The 19,236-nt window shown below is 45.2% G+C and overlaps 1 protein-coding gene across 2 annotated transcripts in view; it reads left to right on the forward strand.

Annotated features, from left to right (window-relative positions):
- Positions 1-268: 268 nt before the first annotated feature.
- The window catches only part of RDH13 (retinol dehydrogenase 13), a 535,971-nt gene continuing 517,003 nt past the window's right edge, over positions 269-19,236 (forward strand). The window contains exon 1 of one of the 2 annotated variants that reach the window (XM_069606703.1): positions 269-430. In XM_069606703.1, coding sequence (XP_069462804.1) covers positions 366-430 — 65 coding nt within the window. In that variant the 5' untranslated portion in view covers positions 269-365. The remainder of the gene's footprint in view (positions 431-19,236) is intronic. The other variant, XM_069606704.1, reaches the window with a different exon arrangement.

The following is a 19,236-nucleotide window of genomic DNA, read 5'->3' on the forward strand; positions in this document are numbered from 1 at the left end:
TCGTTATCCAACTACCTTCTCGTATTAGTGAATTGTACCTTTTACACTGCAATAAAAAATACATTTTGGATACGCTTTTAACTGCTTAACTGACCTTTGATTATTAGTAAAATAATTCAATACATACAAAAATCGTAATTAGCATATTAAAAGTACTGTTTAGACATTATTATGAGACTTTCTTTGCAACATATTCAAAATAAAGTGCATCACTGATGTGCATCAGTGTCGGATGTTTCACGTGAATTGGCCGACACTAATATCCGCCTTTACTTTCTCACGGCTGACAGCATGGCCAGTAGGCATAGAGGGAGGACAGTTGACATCCCACGGAGGGCAGAGAATTTGTCAGATTCCTTTCAGACATGAATAAATATTTGTTACCGGTGTCCTTGGTGGGCACTGTTATAGGCGGCACAGTTATACTCAAGTAAGTGACAGCTCTTATAACAACATTGCTATATCCGTGGTTGAAGTCTAGGCACCGCGCTCGTTTTAGGTGCATAGTGATAACTTTGGCAGAGGGAGTTGTTAGGTAAGGCTGGGTTCACACATGCCATATCCAAACTATACGAAAAATGATCTTTTATAAATGGGCCGATTACTTCCCGTTAATCTTCAGTACTCTTAGTCCAAATCTTCTTCGTCACAGTACTTTCTTATGCGGTGTAAACTTCCATTACAGGTTCCCATTTTATTTCACACCTGCCCTCGCAGTCTCCTAGGAGTATAATACTCTCAGTAGCCCAGCATGCTCCATGCATTTTAGTACTCTTTCATATTGGCCCATTTCACCGTTAGTTGGTTGAGGTGGGTCATAACTACCTTGACGAGGAAGATTTGGACTATGAGCAATGTAGATTGGGACGGGGTCACCTTACACCACAGGGCTATAGGGTGTGATGTCACGTGTATCTTGGTAGACTGAGGTCACGTGTTGGCGGCGGGACCGGGAACAATAAAGGAACCACTGGAACTGTGTAGCAGAAAGGCAGCCCGGGATTATGCACTACATGCTGGTTGCGTGTTTTATTGCTGCATCCCCTACCTAAGGCCTGAGCAGGCCCGAGCCCGCTGCATAGGTCTCCCGCACCCATACCTGCCTACATTTCGAAATCAAAATTCCTGAGATTTATGCCCCGCCCACAGCCACACAAGGCTCCGCCCATCTGCACACGGCTCCGCCCACACGCCCAAAAGGTAAACACGGTTGTTGTAGGCTTCAGTTTCCTTACTATAGCATTTAAAATAATTCATTCAATGCTATAGTAAGCAAAACTGAAGCAGGCTGAAGGCTGCTGCCTTCATAATAGTGCTTTCAATCAATGCCATTGGATTGAAAGCACTATAATTACGGCGGCGGCGCCTTCAGTTTTCTTACTATAGCACTGAAAAACATTCATTCAATGCAATGGTAAGCAAACTGAAGACGCCGCCGCGCCGAAATAATGCTGCTTTCAATCCATGTAATTGGATTGAAAGCAGCATTATTTCTGCTGCGGCGCCCCCTTCATTTTGCTTACTATAGCATTGAATTAATGATTTTGGTAAGCAAAATGAACGTGGCACCGCCGCCGTAATAATACTGCTTTGAATCCAATGATATGGATTGAAAGCACTATTACGGGGCTCAGGGGCCGCATTGAGAGCCGTTTCCGGGTCACGGCCACTTCTCCACCCGATTTGCTACCGGCGGCAGCCAATCAGGTGGAGAATATGACGGGACCCGGAAAGAATCTCAAAATTCCTGAGATTCACGGGACTTTTCCGGAGACCCGGAGAAATGCTTAAAATTCCGGAGTCTCCGGAAAAATTCCGGAGGTTAGGCAGGTATGCCCGCACCCATAGCTCTCAACCATTTGTGTCGCAAAGGCGGGTGAAAACACCCGATTTTATTTTTGGCGGGTGAGAGGCCCATTGAAATGAATGGGCGTGCAGGATGCTTGGCGGGTGAGTCAGCTGTTTACAAGGCCGGTGACACCCGCCAAAAGCATGTGAGTTGAGAGCTATGCCCGCACCACTGGAGACCTGGGGGTGTACACAGAACACTGGCTTCTTGGATGGCGCGTTGCTACGCTTGCCCGATCACCAGACGCCTGCGGATGCACCAAGATGTCCTGTGGTCGTGACGCCTGCCAGCTATGACCTATCACACGGCTGTACACCCTGACCCTGAAAGTGCTGGCAGAACACGCCCGCAGACATCTGCTTCACTCCGGTAAGCACCTAAACACCAAGAGCACTCCACAGGATCGCGCACATTGCATTCACACGCACCACAATGCGGAGGCCGTAATTACTTTTCCAACGCTCCGCGTGTCTTACACGCTCCACGTGTATTATGAATGTTCGATTCCTACGCGAATGCACGAAAAGGCTGCAATATCTTTTCCCCTAAGCACTCCGCAGACCAGTTTGAACACACACGTGGAAACGCAGTAAAAATCCAGTCATCACAGGGTGTTTCAGCTATATGCCACACTACGCACCTACTACGCCGCACGCTTACCTGGCCCATCACCAACAAAAGACTGCAGATTACCATATGCACAGTCGTGCTGGCCAGACAATCTTTACGTGCGCACATGTGCCTACAGCCTGAAAAGGGGATTCAAACTGCGCATGCACACCCGTGCTCCAGGCAGACCGTTAGCGGGAAAGAGCGCACCAACACCAAACCAGCATCATGTCCAGCACAAACGCAAGTCCAACAAGGGCAGCAGCGAGCTCCTTTGACAGAAGAAGTGTCAACCTCATCCCTGACCGCCAAGACCCTGCGCAGACCACTCTCATGGGGCCATTCGACCCATAAGCCAAGGGAGCCGCAATCCGCTGGGGCATCTGGCTACAACAATTTCAGTTGCAACTAGAAGCCAGAGAGATCGACGAAGACAGGAGAAAACGCACACTCCTTCTGCTCTATGTTGGAGCTGCTGCTTTGCGCCTCTTCAATACGCTCCCCAATAACGGAACTGCTGACGACTACACCACAGCCAAAGCAGCACTAACAAACAAGTTTAAACCGGACCTTAACCCGGACTATGAGCGATTCCACTTCTGCATTGCCAGACAACGCAAAAATGGAACCATGGACAACTTCCATGCAAGGCTACGAGAAATGGCTGTCGGATGTGAGTTCTCCAATGAAGAATTTGTGATCCGCCTCCAAGCCATGAATGGACTATCTTCGGAAAAGCTGAGGAGAGCCATACTGTCTGAAAAGAACATATCCTTGTCCCTCATCGTCTAGATGGGACGACTTTGTGAACGTACAGATGACCAAGTGGCTGTGATAGAAGCCGCGATCCAATGCCTACCTTTAGACAGCCCCTAGAAAAACAAAGAAATTGCAGCCATCAAACGACGTCAAAACACCAGAGAGCAAGAAGGAAAAGGATGTAACTTAGCCTGGCCCATCCAACCTCAAGGGCGCAGCGAGACGTGCAAATGGTGCGGAGGTCCGTGGCACCCAGAACCATGCCCCGCATGAGGTTCGACATGCAGGAAATGCAAGCGCCTAAACCATTTTGCAGCGGTTTGCCTACACCCACCTGGTTGGAGAGAATGAGAACAACCAGCACAACAACAAGACCACAGAAGGAAGTTCAACCCCTGTGAACCTCCCCGCCAACCAAAAGGGCGAGGAAGAGCAAGAGCAGTAGACAGCTTGCAAAGATCACAAAGCAGCAGTGAAAGCGAGGAAAGTGTTGAAAGCGTCTCATCAGACAGGCATGGGAAAGAAAGGCGAAAGAGATCAGACAAGAAAATACACAGAGTGCACCTGATATCCGCAGTTGAACCACGGAAATCCAAGCATGGAAAGGGCAAGAATCAACGGATGCGACCCTCCTCCACCGTCATCTTGGATGGAAATCCGATGAAAGTAGTAATCGACACGGGGGCGACCGTAAACGTGATGCCAACATATGCTTTCAACAAGCTCAGCCCGAAACCAGTGCTTCAGGACTGAAGGGTACAGCTGTTCGCATACGGCTGCAAGAAACTGTTGCCAGTGCAGGGATCATTCCGGTCGGACCTTTCCCACACCAACACATCCGGCCGAACAAGAATCTACTTAGTAGACGCAAACTGCGAAACGCTCCTAAGCTGCAGAACGGCAGAAAAACTACGGTTGATCCACTTCGCATTCAGTATCAAACCAACAGAAATTGACCACCTCCTTAAGAAACACCACCACGTGTTTTAAGACATCGGATGCCTTTGAGGCAGGACCATCAAGCTGCACATGGATCCTACCATTGAACCGAAGGCAGTACGGCATTGCTGTGTCCCCTTCCACATGAGGGAGGCGTTGAAAAGGAGCTGCAAAAACTTGAAAAGGCTGGCATCATAGAGAAAGCATCAGGGCCAACCCCCTGGGTCTCGCCCATGGTGGTGGTACAAAAACCGAAACAACCAAATGCAGTGCGGATCAGCATAGATGTGAGGCTCCCGAATGCAGCAATTGGGAGGGAGTGGTACATCACACCGACCATTGATGAACTCATCTTCGACAAGCTATTCAGTAAGCTGAACTTCCGGTCAGGATACCACCAGCTACGCCTAGCGAGAAGGTCGAGATACATCACCACGTTTTCCTCTCATCTCGGCCTGAGAAGATATAAATGCCTAAACTTCGGAATATCATTGGCCACAGAAGTGTTCCAGAACGAGATCCAAAAAGTCTGAATGGCCTAGAAGGGACTACGAACATAAGCAACAACATCATAGTCTATGGGACCAACGCAAACGAACACCACAAGCACCTGGCAGCAGTTCTACAATGACTTGAGGATGCAGGGCTTATGCTGAATGCCGAGAAATGTGAGTTGTGCAAGGAACAGCTCAGCTTCTTCGATTACATCTTTAACTCAAACGGGTCACCGGACCCGGCAAAGGTGAGCGACATCAAGAACACCAAGGCTCCAACACCCGCCACAGAAGTCAGAAGCTTTATGGGCATGGTGACGTACTGCGCGAGGTTCATTCCCGACCTCGCCACTCTCGCAAGCCTCCTGCGAGAGCTAACAAAGAAAGATCAGAAATGGGAATGGACATCTCCACACCAGCAAGCGTTCCAGCAAATCAAGGCTTTGCTGTCCAGTTCCACGACCATGCCGTTCTTTGACATCGAACGAACAGCAGAGATCCTAGTGAATTCAAGCTTGGTGGGCCTAGGAGCTGTCTTCACCCAAGCTGACAGAGATGGTAGCATACACCTTCACCAGCCGCGCACTGACCAAAGCTGAGCAGAACTATGCGCACATCGATAAAGAGGCATTGGCGATCCTCTGGGGGTGCCGCTACCTCAAAGTTTACCTGCTAGGAAAAACAATGAAGATCTTCTCCTACCACCTCACCCCATCTTCAAGGGCTCGGCACCACACCCCCAGCGAGAATCGAGAAGTGGATGCTGCAGCTGCAACCCTACAACATTGAGGTTGAATACCGGGCAGGAGCAGATAACCCAGCTGATTATCTGTCCCGCCATCCGCGGCCGGCCACGGAACTGGAAGAACACATATGTCACATCGTCGCATGTGCACGACCCCGTTCCCTCACTTTACAAGAAATTGCAGAAGAGACGAAGACAGACGCCATTCTGATGCAAACCATGCAGGCCATCCAGACTGGTAATTGGAAGAACTACCCCCCAACAGTAGCGCAGCAAACCCAATTGGCGCAGGCGAAGCTACGAGCCCTTTTCGGGATTCGCCAAGAACTGACAATAGCGTCGAAGGGGTGCTGCTAAAAGGACACAGGATCATACTACCCGCAACACTCGAAGAGAGAGCACTCAAGCTAGCACATAGTGGACACCAAAGCATTGTCAAGACGTCATATCTGAAGTCCAGGATGTGGATGCCCCGCATGCAACAACGCGTGATGAGCCTAATCGTATCATGTGCAGCCTGCCAGTCCACCAGAAGAACTGCAACACTGGAACCAATCATCAGTGCCCCACCGAGCAACACAAGGTGGGAGTCCGTTAGCATAGATTTCTACACCATTGGTAGATGAATTCAGTCGCTAGCCAGAAGTCGAATATGTGAAGTCCACCAACGCTGAAACGATGATCATGACTCTAGAAAAAATATTCGCAATACACTAAATCCCTGCCAAGCTAAAAAGTGATAACGGCCTGCCTTTCAGCAGCCAAGAACTAAGGCAGTTTCTCCAAGACCCAAGCATAAAGCACAAGAAGATCACTGCGTACTGGCCACAAGCAAATGGCGATGCAGAGCGGTTCATGGGGTCATAGAATAAGGTTATGCGCATTGCCAAGGAATGCAACCATCCCTGGCTGACTGCCATATACCAGTTCCTACAAACTCATCGGCAAACTCCTCACATGTCAACAGGCATCAGTCCCGTGGCTCTCATGGTTGGAGTGCCGATCCAAGCAGAGCTCCCAGTGCATCCGAAATGGGTAGCTCCAGACCCGGACATTCCCCCTCGTAGAGGCAAAACAAGTCGGAAGAAATGAGCAGGAAAGCCAGACCCGCCATGCCAAATACAGGGAGTTGCAACCTGGAGACACAGTGCTAGTAAAGAACCGATCACCACCTAAGAAAAGGGGCCTCATTACGAGTCCAGCGGCAACGGTGCTGGAAATTCAGGCAGGTTACCGCCGGACTCGTATTACCATTCCGCCTCCGTGATTGCCAGAATTACCGGGGCATTACAAGCCCAGTGACTTGGTAATTCCGGAGGCGGAAATCGGTAAATCCCCATGGGGAAGGGGACCATGGCGGGAGTGACACCTCCCGCCTGCAGGACTCTTAATCAGCCTGTCCGGAAAGGACGGTGGTGGCAGATTTACCACCACCGTTCTTTCCGGACCAGCAGGGTCGTAATGAGGCACAATGTCTCTAAACTTTGAATCCCGACCATGGACAGTGCGTGACACAAACCACAGCATGATCACAGCCACCAGAGACAATGAGGTAGTGACCAGGAACATATCCTACTTCCGGAAGGTCCCTGCAACAATGTGGGAAGAACGCACAGAGAGCCCCAGGAGAGAGCATGATTCCCTGACGCACGTCGAGACGATGAAGTGGGCAATGGAGGACAGGCTACCCCAAGCCACTGGAGAGCATACCCCCCACACAGATGGCACTCCGCTAGACTCTCCTTGAGGGGAAGAGACTGAAAGAGCAAATCCTTGCAATGAGCTGAGAGCAAAACCGAAGCCATCATCCTGTCTTCACGGGTATGTCTTGCAGGGTATATATCGCAGGGTGCGCGAAGCTGGGCAACACCTATAAGAGACTAGAATTGACTGGGAAACTGTTTCTGAAAAGTAAAATACGTGTTTGTTGAAAAGCATTCTAAGTTTGGGAGGAATGTGATGTCACGTGTATCGCGGGAGACCGAGGTCATGTGCTGGGGGCGACTCTGGGAACAATAAAGGAACCACCGGAACTGCGTAGCAGAAAGGCAGTCCTGGTTTATGCACCCTACGTGCTGGTTGCTTGTTTTAATGCAGCGTCCCCTACCTAAGGCCTGAGCAGGCCTGCGCCCGCTGCGTAGGTCTCCCGCACCACCGGAGACCTATGGGTGTACACAGAACACAAGGGTGCCCTTGAGCTATAAGAGGACCCAAAAGCCACACAGTGAAGGGGGAAGGTAAACAGTAACCGTGGAATTTGATGCCACGAAAAAGTGATCCTCATCCATGATTTTATTTATTTACTGCATTTACATTGCGTTTTTATCCAAGCGCTTCACAAATTAATAACGGTACATCAAACAGAAAAATGACAGAATAATGAATCACTGAAGGAGTACAAAACATTATTCAGGGATGGAAAGATGAAGGAGATGGATTTTTACACATTTTATTAAATTGTAAAAGATTAGAACATGAACGGATGTGCAGAGGTAAAGAGTTCCACGGTTTAAGAGCAAGTAATTGAAAAGAATGAAAACGGCAAGCAGTGCAAGGAGGAGAGGGAACAGAAAGAAGAAACTGATAGCTAGAACAAAGATTACGTGATAGATGATGAAGTGAAATCAGAGCACATAAATAAGAATACACTTAAAGACCAAACAAAGACAATGGAATGGAATTCACAGCACTGCTGAACCGCTAGCCACTTAATGCGTGCCAAAAACAGAGAAATGTGGGAAGACGGAGGGAAGAAGGAAAATAATGCAGACTGAAGAATGAAGAAGCAACCGTAACGGAAGAAGAACACATTTAAGAAGGCCAACATATAAAGTGAGCAACAATAGTACAACCGAGATAAAACCACATGTTTGCAGAGGAAAAAGTAAGCAGAGGATGAATTGTCTTAATATTAAATAAATGAAAAAGACGAGAACGCACAACAGAAGAAATTTGAATCTGAAAAGAAAATGATGATTGATTAAATGTCAGTAATCTGAGCATTCCATCCATATCTCTTCCTCTTCCCATTAGTTTCCTATGCCATGTACCCAAGCCATTGGTGAATGGGCCCAAGAAATAGGACTCGGGCCATCATCTCTCGCTGTATAAAATATCCCATCACCACTTTATTTAACTCCTTATATGATATTTACTTCAGTGCTGGCGTGCGGTTAAGACAAAAGCACCCGCCCCGGCCTATGCAAATTCAGGTGGTAGTGCTTAATGATAGCATTAGGGTCTTTCCAAGTAGCTGCCCTATAATGTCCTGAATTGAAACACCCTGTACCTCCTCACAGGAAGCTGCTATTCCTCATTGTTATCTTCCTTGCACAGAAGAGAGAAGAGGGGTACCAGCAGAGTTGTTCACTATTTTATTCCTTGTAAGGATCCATCTGCTGACCGTGCACTGACGCTTTTCCGCCATGCTGGTCCTCCACCCAAATTTTATCAACAAATTATCTTCTATCCTTAGTGAAACTGTTCTCTGCAGAAACCAACATTTGAAATCTAACTTGCTCCACCACACCTTTTGGATTATGAACAGCGAAAGGCAGAATAATGTCTTGTTATGTTATAAGAATGTATAGAGTGTACTACCGCCACAAGGCATCTTGGCGCTAGTATGGACTACCTCATTCTGATCTAAAATAGAAAGGTTTTCAGGGACCGTCTAAATTCAAAATGATCCGTGATCTGTTTTAATGCGGGCGGCAGAGTGTTACAGAAACTGACCGCTACCACCGAGACCCACCCCACCTTGCACGCCTATAGGTGGGGATCACCAGAAGGCCAGCTGTGTCTGAGCACAGATCGCGCACGAGGCAGTAGCGAACAAACTTTTCCTGCAGATAGCCAGCCCCAAGACCACATTTGTAGTAAATGCGCTTGGACACCAGAAGCTAATGCAAGTGTCGTAGGATGGGGGTGATATGGGCTCCAAAAGGGGAGCCAGTGCACATCAGTGCTGCCTGGGCTAGATAGAGTGAGTTACAATAGTGTATTTGACTAAGAATAAGGGTAGTTACCACTGGTGGATGAAGATGGGGAGGAATAAAAGGGAGCACCTTTTGCAGAACCCTAAGTTGGAAATGCCCCGATTTACAAACTGCCGCCACTTGCTGAGTCAAAGACAGGGTAGCTAAAAGTGTCACCCCCAGATTTTTCACCACAGAAACTGGGGCAGAGAGATTGGCCAATGACAAAGGCCTAAAAGCAGGCACCCAAAGGGACAGCCCCGCCGGTGCACCCACAACCAGCACTTCTGTCTTGTCCCGTTGAGCTTCAGCCAGTTCTGGTTCATCCAAACCCTCACAGCCCCCAAGCACCGAAACAGGCACACCGACATCTCCGCCTGGTCAGAAGAGGAGAAACGAGTGCGTCTAACAACTTCAAGAAGAAAGGTAAGAAAGAGATGGGCCGAAAGCTAGAGGGGAGTGAAGGGTCAAGGTAGAGGGGAGTGAAGGGTCAAGGGATGGCTTTTTGAATAGTGGGGTGACCCACTATTGAATAGTGGGATGACCAGAGCTTGTTGTAACTCGGCAGGAATATAGCCTGTCTGACAGGAGACATTAACCGCTTTGAAAATCCAATGGAAGATGCCAGATGAAATATCTTTCAGGATCATTAGAGGAACAGGATACGAAGGAGATGCTGACTTCAGATGCTCAATGGCCTTGCTGATGACCTCTTCAGAGAAAAAAGGGAACTGCGCCCAAGTAGAACGTCTTGTGAGAGATGGTGTTTCGACTTCACCTTTGGGACAAAAATAGATTGCACCTTTGAAAAAGTGTGTTTGATTTAGACCAATGGGTACATTCTTCTCATGTTCGAGTTCCTATTTCATTCAGCCTCCTGGCTGATGCAATGGCCACTACAAATTCTGATTTTATCTTGAGGAACTTAAGCTCTATCTATTGTTTGAAAACTGCAGCCTGCACAGCCTTAGGAATAAGGACAGACCCCACAGTGGCACCAAAAAGACAGCCATAGGCCTAGCTGTTGGAAACACTCTTCAAGAGACTGTTTACTACCTTTTATATTCCCTGGATCCTGCTCCCAAGATTCTCTGAAACATTGAATGACTGCCACTTGTGATTGTAAGGATAAGACTACTGTGCCCAATTCAAACCCTTCTTTAAGGAATTGGAGGATGTCACAAATGGAACACCCAAGTGTAGTTGCACTTTGTGCTTATTATACTATAGACCAAAGTACTTCCAGTTCCTTTCATACACTTTTCAAGTGCCTGGCCTATTGTCATTCTGTACCATGAGTGCTACCTGACCTGGTGTTTGATGCTCTGCCTTTTGACCTCCAAGCCCCCGCCGCCCATTTGGGGATTTTGTAGACTGAGTCTCCCTGCCCAGCTCGAGTGGGCCTGGGTCTATGTAAAGTGATACTGGATCTATCCCCAACGCTAACACTGGAGAAACCATGATCTTTGCTGTCAGAAAGAGGCTACCAGTATCACCTTTCCTCCTGAGAACCGGATCTTGACCACTACTTTGGGTATCAGAGGCATACAAGAGTCTGATAGGCCACTGCATTCTATTGCATCTATACCCCATACTGCTTGACATCAGCACATGGAGCAAAAAAGGATCTCCTTTGCATTCTCCTGCAAGGTTAACAGGCCCAAGACTGGGGTCTCGAATTACTTGCATGGATGAAAGACTTCCTTTTGTAATTCCCATGCTGCCGATAGGAATACCCTGCTTGATCTGTCTGCGTCTCTGTTGTCCATGCCCTTTGATATCAATGGCTCTGATGGAAAGGTGGTTTATTCCATCCGCTGACACAGTTCTTGATCAGTTGTTCCATAGCTCTGGACTGGGTCCCCCCTGCAAGTTAATATCAGCAAAAATCTTGTGCCCGGATGGCCTGTTTGCAACCACCATTGAATCCTGAGCGTTAATTTCTGCGAGACTGGAATCAATTTCTTGATATCTTGGGAGTCTGTCTCCCATAACCAGTCGAGATATGATAGCAATGGCCTCATATGTAGCAACACCTCTGGCACCAGAATAAATACTTAGTGCCATGTGACCCTGCTGGAATGTCCTGGCTGGTGCTTGCTCCATCACATGGAGGTTCAAGAGCAGTGACTGCAGCTTGACCGCTGTGTCCTCTAGCAACATCACCATCCCTTTGGATGTCCAGAAGCATGCCCTTATGAATGTGAGGGATAATTGGGAATTCTCTCTGATTCCAGAGTCTTGGATATGGTCTCCACATACCTGTCCAGCTTCTCCGATTGTCCTGCTCTGAAAAACCAACAGTCCAAATAGGGGGAGGTTTGGATCCCTTTCTTATACAGGAAAGCGACTTCTGGATCCAATACTTTTGTGAAAACCTGATGCACTGTCTTCAGTCTGAATGCAAGGCGTTGAACTCGAAGTGAAGTCCACCCACTGCGAACCGTAGATATCTTGGTGCTCCAGTCAAATTGATATATGGAAGTACACATCCTATAAGTCTAATGACATCCTTCTCCCAGATCAGCAGAATTCTTTTCCTTAGACTCTTCATCTTGAAGTCTCGTTCCCACATTCTTGTTCGTGCTTCAGATATAACATTAGTGTGAATTTTCCCAAAGGTTTGGGTCCTAGAAAGATTGTGGCAAACACTCTCTTCCTTCCATCTGGGTACACTACTGATTGCCCCCTCTTGCAAGCAGCTCCTGTATATTTTGCAACATTGCCATCCTCGTGGCCCTGCCTCTGAGGAGAGGGGTAGTCATTGCTCCTAGAGGCAGCAGAATGGAGGCAAATTCTATCTTGTAACCCCATCCCACCACTTTGTTTATCCAGGCAGGATACACCAATTTTGTCGAATATCAGTCTGGTTGATCCCATTTTACTGCAATTGTGCCTACCTTGTTTCTTACTGAAAAAGGATAGATGGTGGGTTGGGGTTAGGTGTATAGAAATTGGGGTCTAGGGTAGGTCAGGGGGGATTGCAAGGGTTCTAACTTCGCATTTTGTGGTAAAGGAACTTGGTAAAACACATTTTATGAAATGGGATTCAATCAAATATCATGGATCCATCCAGGCATCTGTTGAAAAACTACACCATTTATTCACAAATCCCCTGAGACTGCCCCCTACCAAATTGGTGGCAGGAGTTCTGAACGTTTTTCTTGACTTCTGAAGCAACTCTTGTTTCTAGCTGACTGAGTTCTTCCAGAAACCCCTGCCAGACCCCTGCTGGACCTTCCACAGCTGTATGATGCTGCTTCGGTTTTATTGTCCATTTTGCTGCTTAGTTTTCCTCCATGTTTGTCAGGTTTGAAGAGTTTATGTACTTTTAGCTTAGAGTGTGTCTCTGAAAAGCATTTTTCCTTCAAAAGGTATCCTCATGACTGTTGCCTTCTATAGTTCCCCAGTGCAATAGTCTCTATTGTGCAGCTGAGGTCGACCCGAAAAGCTTGAACCCATGGCCATTCCTGAAGCCTTTACTCCATTGCATGCTAAATCGCAGAGGAATTCCACCTGGCTCCTCATGTCCTGCTATACAGGGCCCACGCCTGTTCCAACATGCAAGGCTTTAGACAGCTTCATGAAACTTCAGTGGCTGTCTCTTCTGTGCAAGGAGCATACCTCTGAATTACAAATGTGAATCCCATGTATGCTTTTTATTTTAGAGCCCTTTCCACTATTTTTGTCAACAGTATTCTGGACTGGTTTCTCCATCACCACTGAGGACCTCCCCACCAGATTGGGCAGATCAGTGTCTTTCTGAACTGCTTGAGGCAGTGTCTTTTCATCCCATTTTAGGTGCTATTTCCTTGTCATAAATCTAGGCACAGATACTCTTTATTGGTTTCTCCATTCGTTAAACAACTTGTCCTTTACTTCTTGCAGCCAAGACATGATTGCCTTCAAGGTCTTCTTGAAAGAAATATGAAGGGTCTTAGCCATCTTATCCGTGGCCTGGCATTCTCTTGCTCTTGAAAACCCATACATTCTCTCACCTGGACCAACACTCTGCATGCACATTGTCTCTGTGTCCAGGTAGCTATTCTTCTGATCACCATCCTGGGATGACTCTGAATCATTTGATGCTGAAAAGGATGAGGAGGAAGAACTTGAATATGATGATGATGATGATGAAGATGTAGACAGTGTTTTCTTTACCCTTTTCCATTTGCTAAACCCCTTTCGTTTAGGGTTTTTGGTGAGATTTGACTCGTCATTTCTCTGAAATTTCTCCCACACTCTTCTTACTCTTATACCCTCTCCTGGTTCCCCAGTTTAATGAGGTAGGGCCTGTGGAGTTAGACCATGTCCAAATGCTTTCTCTTCTCCTTTCTCTTGGAACGTATGCTGACAGCATACTCAAACATGTGTAAGAATCTTGGCATGACTGAAACAATATAAAAGTGTTCTCGGCTACTTTTATTATGTACTTTGCTGGCAGCATGCTTGTGCACCACTGGCCAGTTCCTTAAACCAAGATGGCTGCACCTGCAACGCCTGCACTGAACACCAACTGCTCTCAACCCCTTTCGGTGCCTTGGCCTACCTTAGAGCTGGACAGGAATGGAGCTCCTCTCTCTCCTGGTCCGGCAACAGTAGATCCCTCTCACTGCTCTGTCTCCTCCCGGGGTTGCTCTGAGTCTCCTCGTACGAATGCATGCAGCATTACCATGCAACAACTGCATCTTTGCTTGCCTCAAACGGAACCCTTTGCCCATCAGGAGGTCTCTTGCTCCTTATTCATTCACCTGGGCCCCACAGAGGTTGCAAATCTAACGAAGCCACAATACATTTCCTCACAAAGCCTTGCAGCAAAAGGAATTCTTCAAAGGGAGTAGCATCCTTCCCCCTATCCATCACTCCCCCTGGAGCCCTGCCCATGAGGCAGGAAAAAATAACTATGGCATGTTGGGATACTGGGTGTATTATGCTCCTGGGAGAAAGGGGCATGGCATGTGTAAAAAAAATAAAAAAAAAACATTTTTAAATGGGTTGCTGTCATGAAGGTTGGTACTTCATAAGAAAGTACTGGGATTGGGATGAGGAAGAGGGACCTGTAATGTACCTAAGGTAGTGGGGTGTAATTTCATAATTGCTTGCCTGTAACTGGCCTCATTAGCACTTTGCACATTGCGTGCTGTTGGGTCTCTTGCATGCAATTTTAGACCTTTGCAGAACAGACTGCAAAAGTAAAGAGCAAACATTTTCAAAATTGCCTTTACTCTACTTTTACAATCCTTTTTTTTGTTAATTTTATTTTTTTATTGTTTTGGCTATTTAAACAACCTTTCAATATTGGAATATTAGTTACAATCAATTGGTCATATTTACATAAAAATATCTCACAAACATATTTCAATATAAATTAAATCTTAAGGGGCACAAGAAAAATTAAAAATTGCCTTGCAAATGCAATTTGTCATAATGTAAAAAGAAATTATATACACTGCTAAATATTAAACCTTATCTAAGTTCAAAGGATTAAGGAATTGAGTAGTGGCTATACGTACAGAATTCTAATTGGTTACAAAGATCCTAGACCATAGGTCCCAAGTGGGGATAATTTCAAAATCAGTGAAATGTTGTTTAAAACAATCAATACATTTTCCCATGAGATTCGGACAAACAGCAAGCAGATGTTGTATGGTCTCTGTTTGTTTTTGATTACTACAGAATCGACAAAAATAGAGTTCCTTCAATATAACACATTAGCGAGCTAAGATATCTCTAGTATGTAAAAGGCTAAGTTTGAATCGAAGGTATGTACTTCTAGATTTAGCTGACAGGACTTTTAGATGATAGGGTTCCGTACAGTTAAGCTGCTTAGGCTGGAAGTAATTATCACAAACATCTTTATATTGCTGGCTTTTATATTGTGTATTAATCCAGTCCATGGCATATAGCTGTGCCCGATTAGGATTGTGTAATAAAAGATCTATAGAAATATCTGCATCAGCCAAGGCGTTATAAATCCGGTTTCTCCATTTTACAACAAAGGAATGCGATGAAGTAAGAACATAAATTGCCAGAGAGTACAATATACTTTGATCTTTTTCAGCTCTAATAAACTTTTGAAGAGACAGCAAAACTTCAATATAGAGATGACATATAGGGAAGAAAGTCCTAGTTCAAGTCTAATTACTGAAATAGGTACACAGTTAGGCAAGCTTAGAGTCTTCCTCCAAAAGTTCCCTTCTATTTTGGGCCAAAAATGACAAGGGATTTTCATTTGTAGGGATTTTGTCTCAGCTCCATAGATTAAAATGGGCACCACTTTTTGTCTATAGAGGGTAATGAGGGCGGCACAAGAAAATGTGCCTTATTTGTGCATTATTATGCAAGCTTGAGATATCAAGGTTGTAGTTTTGATACCAATGTCTGCATTATAAGGACTGTCATCTCGGCAATTGTTTATGTTAATTCCTAAGTATTTATATTGGTTAACCTCTATCAAAGGAACATCTTGCAGCGTCCAAGTGTACGTTTTCACTTTGCGAAGTGTACTTTTTACGCATTTCATTACTTGTGTTTTTTCCAGATTAATAATTAACTGTTTTTTCTGTGCATATAGGCCTAAGGCACCAAGTAATTTCTGCAAACCACTTGGGGTCTTGGCCAAGACCACCAGGTCAACGGCATATAATAACCACTGGACCAGATGTGTTCCCAGATTAGGTGAATCTGATTGTATTTCTAGAAAAGCATCTTTTATGTCCAAAATGAAGAAGTTAAATAGGATTGATGCAAGAATGCATTCCTGCTTTAATCCCCTAAAATCGGGGAATGAGCTTGAAAGAAGACCCTCCAAGGTTAATCGGACTTGCATGGTTGTATTGGTGTGAAGAAGGTAAATAAGAGTCAAAAGTGACAGGGACATTGGTTATTTTTCAATTTTTTTAAAAGTAGTTCTCTGCTGATAGAATCAAATGCAGTTCTAAAGTCTACAAACGCTAAATATAGCGGTTGCCCTCTAGAGCTGCAGTGCATCTTAAGTGCATTCAAAATCATGATATTAATAGAAGTGCCCAGTCCTGCAATGAACCCAGTTTGATGTGGGTCTCGGTTTTTTGATTTCAAAGTACACGCATTAAGATCACGAAGAATTAGACGTGCAAACATTTTCCCTGGCACATCAAGGAGGGCGATTGGCCTATAATTTGATGGTATTTTACAATCGCCCTTCTTGAATATAGGCACTGTTTTAGAGTGCTTCCAGGACTCTGGAGGTTTGTTTGTAAGATTGATGTCATTAAATAAATTAAACAAAATGTCAGACCACATTTTGGGATGTTCTTTTAGCATAAGGTTTGAAAGTCCATCTGGACCAGGAGCCCTTGATCTAGTGATTTTTTTTATAAGCTGTTCTATATATTTATTATCAAAAGACAGGTGAAAATTACATACATATGTGGTAATTGGCACAATGGGTTTGCTGGAAACCGGAGAATAAAGATTTGTGAAGTAGGTTATCCATTGAGTTTCGGAAACTCCATTAACTTGTATCGCCAATTGAGAATGAGACCTTGCTTGATTAATCAGTGACCAAATCTGTGCAGTGTTTTTATTCATCATTGCTCGTATCATGACTTCACAGTCATTCTGATAAGAAGCGGATGCTCTTTAGGCACGCATCCAGTTTCTATATTTTGTTTTGATTGTTGTTTGTTTGGATAATCTCTGATCCAGGGGCAGGCACATAGCCATTCTTTTTTCTTGATGGAAGAGGGACTTCCTTTGCTTAATTTGAGGATTGTAAGTGTGGAGAGTACTATGTTTTTATGTTTATGTTTAACATGTGTATAGCGCTGCCAGGTACCCTAAGGCTTAAGGGCACTGTGAAACGTGAAACAATCAAACAGAACAAGGACAAAAACGGAGCCAAATCCGCGGATTTGCTCAAAAGCGAAAGTCATACAATGACAGGATCAGGCGTAAGGCGGAAACATATTATGCGAAAAGTGCGGTTTTCAGCCCATTCTTAAAAATTTCCGTAGAGAGGTGGTCCTCAGTATAGCTGCAAGAGAGTTCCATTTGAGGGGGGCTGCCGAAATGAATGCTGAGTCCCTGGATTTTTTTGTTTTCAGACGTGGCATGGCCAGGGTGTTAGAATCATCCGATCGAAGGGATCTAATGTTGTTTTTTACCATGACTAAATCTTTCAGGTAGAGGGGCATGACTCCATGTACACATTTGTGTGCAATAAGGAGAAGCCTAAACATAACCCTGACCTGCACAGGTAACCAGTGTAAACTTCGCCGGGCTTCTGACACATGGTCTCTTCTAGATAGACCTTTCACTACTCTAACTGCCCCATTCTGTATAACCTGTAACCGATGAACGTCCGAAAGCGGCAACCCAACAACGAGACTACAATAGTCGATCTTTGATCCAATTATAGCCCTTGCCAGTGTTTCGGAGTTTGTTTCTGAAATAAAAGGTCTAAGGCAACGAAACAACTTAAGGAAGTATGAGGCCGAAGAAATAAGACTGTTCACTTGGGCATTCATGTTCAGGTTTTTATCAAGATAAATGCCGAGAGTTTTCACTTTGCTCATAACCTCGATGTGGCAGCTATCTATACGGAATGACTTGTAGCTGGGTCCTAACTTCTCTAGTTTGGACTCTGAGCCAATAAGTAGAAGCTCTGTTTTGGAGCTATTAATGGCTAAGCCATTCAACACCATCCAGTCCTGATTTTTTTTAAATAAATTAAATTAATTCTGCATTCATCTTCCACATGGGATCCAGATATGGGGATGACACATTGAGTGTAATCCGCATAGTTTGCAAATATGATCCCCTCTTTCTCCAACATCTGGAAAAAGGGGATCATGAATATATTATAAAAGCAAGGCGACACACAGGCTCCTTGCGGGACACCATACGTGAGCACTGTCGGTTTTGCTTCAGCAGTGTCACTGGCCACTCTGTTTTGTCTGTCCTTCAAAAAGGAGATGACCAAGTTTGTCGCTTGATCAGAGAATTTGGCATTCCTCTTTAGCCTGGTGGACAATATGGTATGGGACCAGGTCAAAGGCAGCCGACAAATCCAGAATCATGAGGAGTGAGATGTGACCTCCATCCATCCTTTGAAGGAGATGGGATTTGAGGCCTAACAAGGTCGTCTCCGTACCATGATTCAGGCGGAACCCTGATTGATATTTATGATAGATACGTACTAAATACCATTTTGTTGGGTCTAGTGTTGGTCTGCTTAAACAGTTGTAGTAGTTCCATGTATTGCAATCCTTGTTAACTTTAATATACACTAGAATTGTTTGGTAATGATATTATGGGTTATTAAAGTGTCCCAGAGTATGCTCTGTCCAGCGGAATCTTGTTTTACTACTATTTGTTGTTAAAATTCCTTTATGATACTTTGTAGGTGGAGTCAGTAATGACTCTAGGTAAGTCCATGGTAGTGAGAGCAACTCATGATCACTTTCAGTTTGAGGAATGACATGGAATGTTTCAGCTATTGCAAAGAGTGCCTGATCAACATATATACAATCTATAGTTGCTTTTTGAGATCCTCTTTTCCACGTTGAGTGAGATGATATGTCGCCTGGTAAAGCCCCATTGGCCATGATCAGTCCTCGCAAATTTGTGAATGCACGCCAGAGTGTTAAACGTGGGTCCTGTAAAGTTGAGTTTATTTCAAGACAATGCAGATTCAAATCGCCATCCAGAATAATGTGAGAAATGTTTGATGCATACTAATAAGTTCAAAAATTGAGCTTAAATCTGAAAGAAAGTTATCATTGGATATGCCGTGAGGGTTCCAATATACATGCACAAGTGCTATTACCAGTTCTTGGAGTTGGATAAACAGATTTGGAGCAGACCAGGGTTCGATTGTGA

Source organism: Ambystoma mexicanum, chromosome 4p (assembly GCF_040938575.1).
Source record: "Ambystoma mexicanum isolate Mex_15411 chromosome 4p, UKY_AmexF1_1, whole genome shotgun sequence".
Taxonomy (NCBI): Eukaryota; Metazoa; Chordata; class Amphibia; order Caudata; family Ambystomatidae; genus Ambystoma; species Ambystoma mexicanum.